This window comes from Nanorana parkeri, unplaced genomic scaffold (genome assembly GCF_000935625.1).
Source record: "Nanorana parkeri isolate BGI_ZX_2015 unplaced genomic scaffold, ASM93562v1 scaffold188, whole genome shotgun sequence".
Taxonomy (NCBI): domain Eukaryota; kingdom Metazoa; phylum Chordata; class Amphibia; order Anura; family Dicroglossidae; genus Nanorana; species Nanorana parkeri.
In genome coordinates, this window is record NW_017306456.1 from 431,098 (window position 1) to 435,162 (window position 4,065).

Genomic DNA, 4,065 nt, shown 5'->3' on the forward strand with positions numbered 1-4,065 from the left:
GAACGCACATGCATCAATGACCCACAAAAAAATGTCAGGGTCCGTTCACACTGCGTCATTGCGGCACGCCGCGGGTTGCTGAATGCTTAACCACAGCTCATGCCAATCCTCATTAAATGCGGTGGTGCAATGCAGTGCCTTTCATTGTGAATGCATTTAAGGTACGGCACACCAAATGCACCTTGCAACGGACAAGCGTTGCACCATGCAGCAATGCACTAACGCGCATTGTTGTGCACTGCCATAAAATAACGCATGCATCTTTTTAAAATGGCGACGAACGTTGGTTGCAAGGTGCGTAGAGGTACAATACAACTCCTGCAATACCACAACGCCATAGTGTGAACGAGCCTTTAGTAGGCCCCCAGTATGTCTGCCTACCACATGCCCCCAGCACTAAATGAGCATTACAGCCTTATAACATGGGGGAGGGGCTAACAAAAGGGGATTTAACATGTTAAAGCTTTTATAAAGTTTACTGATTGGCTTCCCATATACTTTAATTGTACAAATTTTTTAAATGTAATTTTAGTAGTGATTCTTTGCAGTACATTAAGCGGCTCAGCCGCCGAGACAGACGAACGTAGGGAACGTCTGAAGGAAACATCTGGGACCCATCCGCAGTGGTCACATTCCAGCGCTTCCCGGGCTGAAAGGAATGAGACCCGGGCTGAGAGGGGTGAGGCCTGGGATGTCATGATTAGTGATAAGACCTGGGGTGTCATGATTAGGGATGAGACCCGGGCTGAGAGGGGTGAGAGGGATGAGACCCAGGCTGAGAGGGGTGAGGCCCGGGCTGAGAGGGATGAGACCCAGGCTGAGAGGGATGAGACCCAGGCTGAGAGGGGTGAGACCCGGGCTGAAAGGAATGAGACTCAGGCTGAGAGGGGTGAGGCCTGGGATGTCATGATTAGTGATAAGACCTGGGGTGTCATGATTAGGGATGAGACCCGGGCTGAGAGGGGTGAGAGGGATGAGACCCAGGCTGAGAGGGGTGAGGCCCGGGCTGAGAGGGATGAGACCCAGGCTGAGAGGGATGAGACCCAGGCTGAGAGGGGTGAGGCCCGGGCTGAGAGGGATGAGACCCAGGCTGAGAGGGATGAGACCCAGGCTGAGAGGGGTGAGACACGGGCTGAGAGGGGTGAGACCTGGGATGTCATGATTAGTGATGAGACTCGGGCTGAAAGGAATGAGACTCGGGCTGAAAGGAATGAGACTCGGGCTGAGAGGGATGAGACCCGGGCTGAGAGGGGTGAGGCCTGGGATGTCATGATTAGTGATGAGACTCGGGCTGAGAGGGGTGAGACCCAGGTTTAGAGGATGAGACCCGGGCAGAGGAGATGAGACTCGGGCTGAGAGGGCTGGGACTTGGGATAAGAGGCCTGGGCTGAGAGGGATGAGACCCAGGCTGAGAGGGGCGAGACCCAGGCTGAAAGGAATGAGACTCAGGCTGAGAGGGATGAGACCCAGGCTGAGAGGGGCGAGACCCAGGCTGAAAGGAATGAGACTCAGGCTGAGAGGGATGAGACCCAGGCTGAGAGGGGCGAGACCCAGGCTGAAAGGAATGAGACTCAGGCTGAGAGGGATGAGACCCAGGCTGAGAGGGGCGAGACCCAGGCTGAAAGGAATGAGACTCAGGCTGAGAGGGATGAGACCCAGGCTGAGAGGGGCGAGACCCAGGCTGAAAGGAATGAGACTCAGGCTGAGAGGGATGAGACCCAGGCTGAGAGGGGCGAGACCCAGGCTGAAAGGAATGAGACTCAGGCTGAGAGGGATGAGACCCAGGCTGAGAGGGGCGAGACCCAGGCTGAAAGGAATGAGACTCAGGCTGAGAGGGATGAGACCCAGGCTGAGAGGGGCGAGACCCAGGCTGAAAGGAATGAGACTCAGGCTGAGAGGGATGAGACCCAGGCTGAGAGGGGCGAGACCCAGGCTGAAAGGAATGAGACTCAGGCTGAGAGGGATGAGACCCAGGCTGAGAGGGGTGAGACCCAGGCTGAAAGGAATGAGACTCAGGCTGAGAGGGATGAGACCCGGGCTGAGAGGGGTGAGGCCTGGGATGTCATGATTAGTGATGAGACTCGGGCTGAGACCCAGGTTTAGAGGATGAGACCCGGGCTGAGGAGATGAGACTCGGGCTGAGAGGGCTGGGACTTGGGATAAGAGGCCTGGGCTGAGAGGGATGAAACCTGGGATGTAGGAATGAGACCCGGGCTGAGAGGGGTGAGACCCGGGCTGAGAGGGGTGAGATCCGGGCTGAGAGGGGTGAGACCCGGGCTGAGAGGGGTGAGACCCGGGCTGAGAGGGGTGAGACCCGGGCTGAGAGGGGTGAGACCCGGGCTGAGAGGGGTGAGACCCGGGCTGAGAGGGGTGAGACCCGGGCTGAGAGGGGTGAGACCCGGGCTGAGAGGGGTGAGACCCGGGCTGAGAGGGGTGAGACCCGGGCTGAGAGGGGTGAGACCCGGGCTGAGAGGGGTGAGACCCGGGCTGAGAGGGGTGAGACCCGGGCTGAGAGGGGTGAGACCCGGGCTGAGAGGGGTGAGACCCGGGCTGAGAGGGGTGAGACCCGGGCTGAGAGGGGTGAGACCCGGGCTGAGAGGGGTGAGACCCGGGCTGAGAGGGGTGAGACCCGGGCTGAGAGGGGTGAGACCCGGGCTGAGAGGGGTGAGACCCGGGCTGAGAGGGGTGAGACCCGGGCTGAGAGGGGTGAGACCCGGGCTGAGAGGGGTGAGACCCGGGCTGAGAGGGGTGAGACCCGGGCTGAGAGGGGTGAGACCCGGGCTGAGAGGGGTGAGACCCGGGCTGAGAGGGGTGAGACCCGGGCTGAGAGGGGTGAGACCCGGGCTGAGAGGGGTGAGACCCGGGCTGAGAGGGGTGAGACCCGGGCTGAGAGGGGTGAGACCCGGGCTGAGAGGGGTGAGACCCGGGCTGAGAGGGGTGAGACCCGGGCTGAGAGGGGTGAGACCCGGGCTGAGAGGGGTGAGACCCGGGCTGAGAGGGGTGAGACCCGGGCTGAGAGGGGTGAGACCCGGGCTGAGAGGGGTGAGACACGGGCTGAGAGGGGTGAGACACGGGCTGAGAGGGGTGAGACACGGGCTGAGAGGGGTGAGACACGGGCTGAGAGGGGTGAGACACGGGCTGAGAGGGGTGAGACACGGGCTGAGAGGGGTGAGACACGGGCTGAGAGGGGTGAGACCCGGACTGTCATGATTAGGGATGAGCAAAAATGGCAGATTTTGCATCAACAATTCAGCAAAATGCATTGGAGGCAATTCAAAGGCAAAATGAATGATGATTAAGGTGGTTTGATGTGATTAGAGATGATTAGGTGCCAATAAAAAGAAAAATCAGCAAATGGGAAATCAATAATTTTACCGCAAATTCAACAAAACCAGCTGCTCATCCCTACCCATGCTGACTCTTTGATGATACTACTTCTGGAGTGAATTCATATTATATATGCTACAGGTCAGCAGCTTGGAATGTATTAGTTAGTCCACACACATGTGATGTTTTAGTTATAGGTTGAGCCTGCTGGGCCACGTCAGCCCCTGGCTTCTATTATGTTTTGGATGCTCCAACAGTCAGATCTCTCCGCCATAAATCCACCTGAGAGTATCGAGTTATCCCTGTTCACTTTGTGTGCTCCCGTTCCTCTTTTTACATTCTACAAAATATATTAAAAATCCTGCAGAGATGGTGGGAACCCTTCATAATGGGCACAGCAGGTGTAGCACAGCACAGGGATGGTGGGAACCCCTCATAATGGGCACAGCAGGTGTACAGACCCGGGAACTCAGCTCAGGGATGGTGGGATATCTCATAATGGGCACAGCGGGTGTACAGACTCAGGAACTCAGCACAGGGATGGTGGGAACCCCTCATAATGGGCACAGCAGGTGTACAGACCCAGGAACTCAGCTCAGGGCTATCTCATAATGGGCACAGCGGGTGTACAGACTCGGGAACTCAGCACAGGGATGGTGGGAGCCCCTCATAATGGGCACTGCAGGTATACAGACCTGGGAACTCAGCTCAGGGATGGTGGGATGCCTCATAATGGGC

At 57.7% G+C, this 4,065-nt stretch overlaps 1 protein-coding gene across 1 annotated transcript; it reads right to left on the reverse strand.

Moving 5' to 3' along the window:
* Nucleotides 1-627: 627 nt before the first annotated feature.
* On the reverse strand, nt 628-3,263 carry LOC108786006 (DNA-directed RNA polymerase II subunit RPB1-like). The gene is made up of 2 exons (XM_018555215.1): nt 2,210-3,263; nt 628-1,148 (listed from the first exon to the last, which is right to left on the reverse strand). Exons 1-2 carry the CDS (start codon nt 3,261-3,263, stop codon nt 628-630), a joined length of 1,575 nt encoding a protein of 524 aa, XP_018410717.1.
* Between the last annotated feature and the right edge of the window lie 802 nt (nt 3,264-4,065).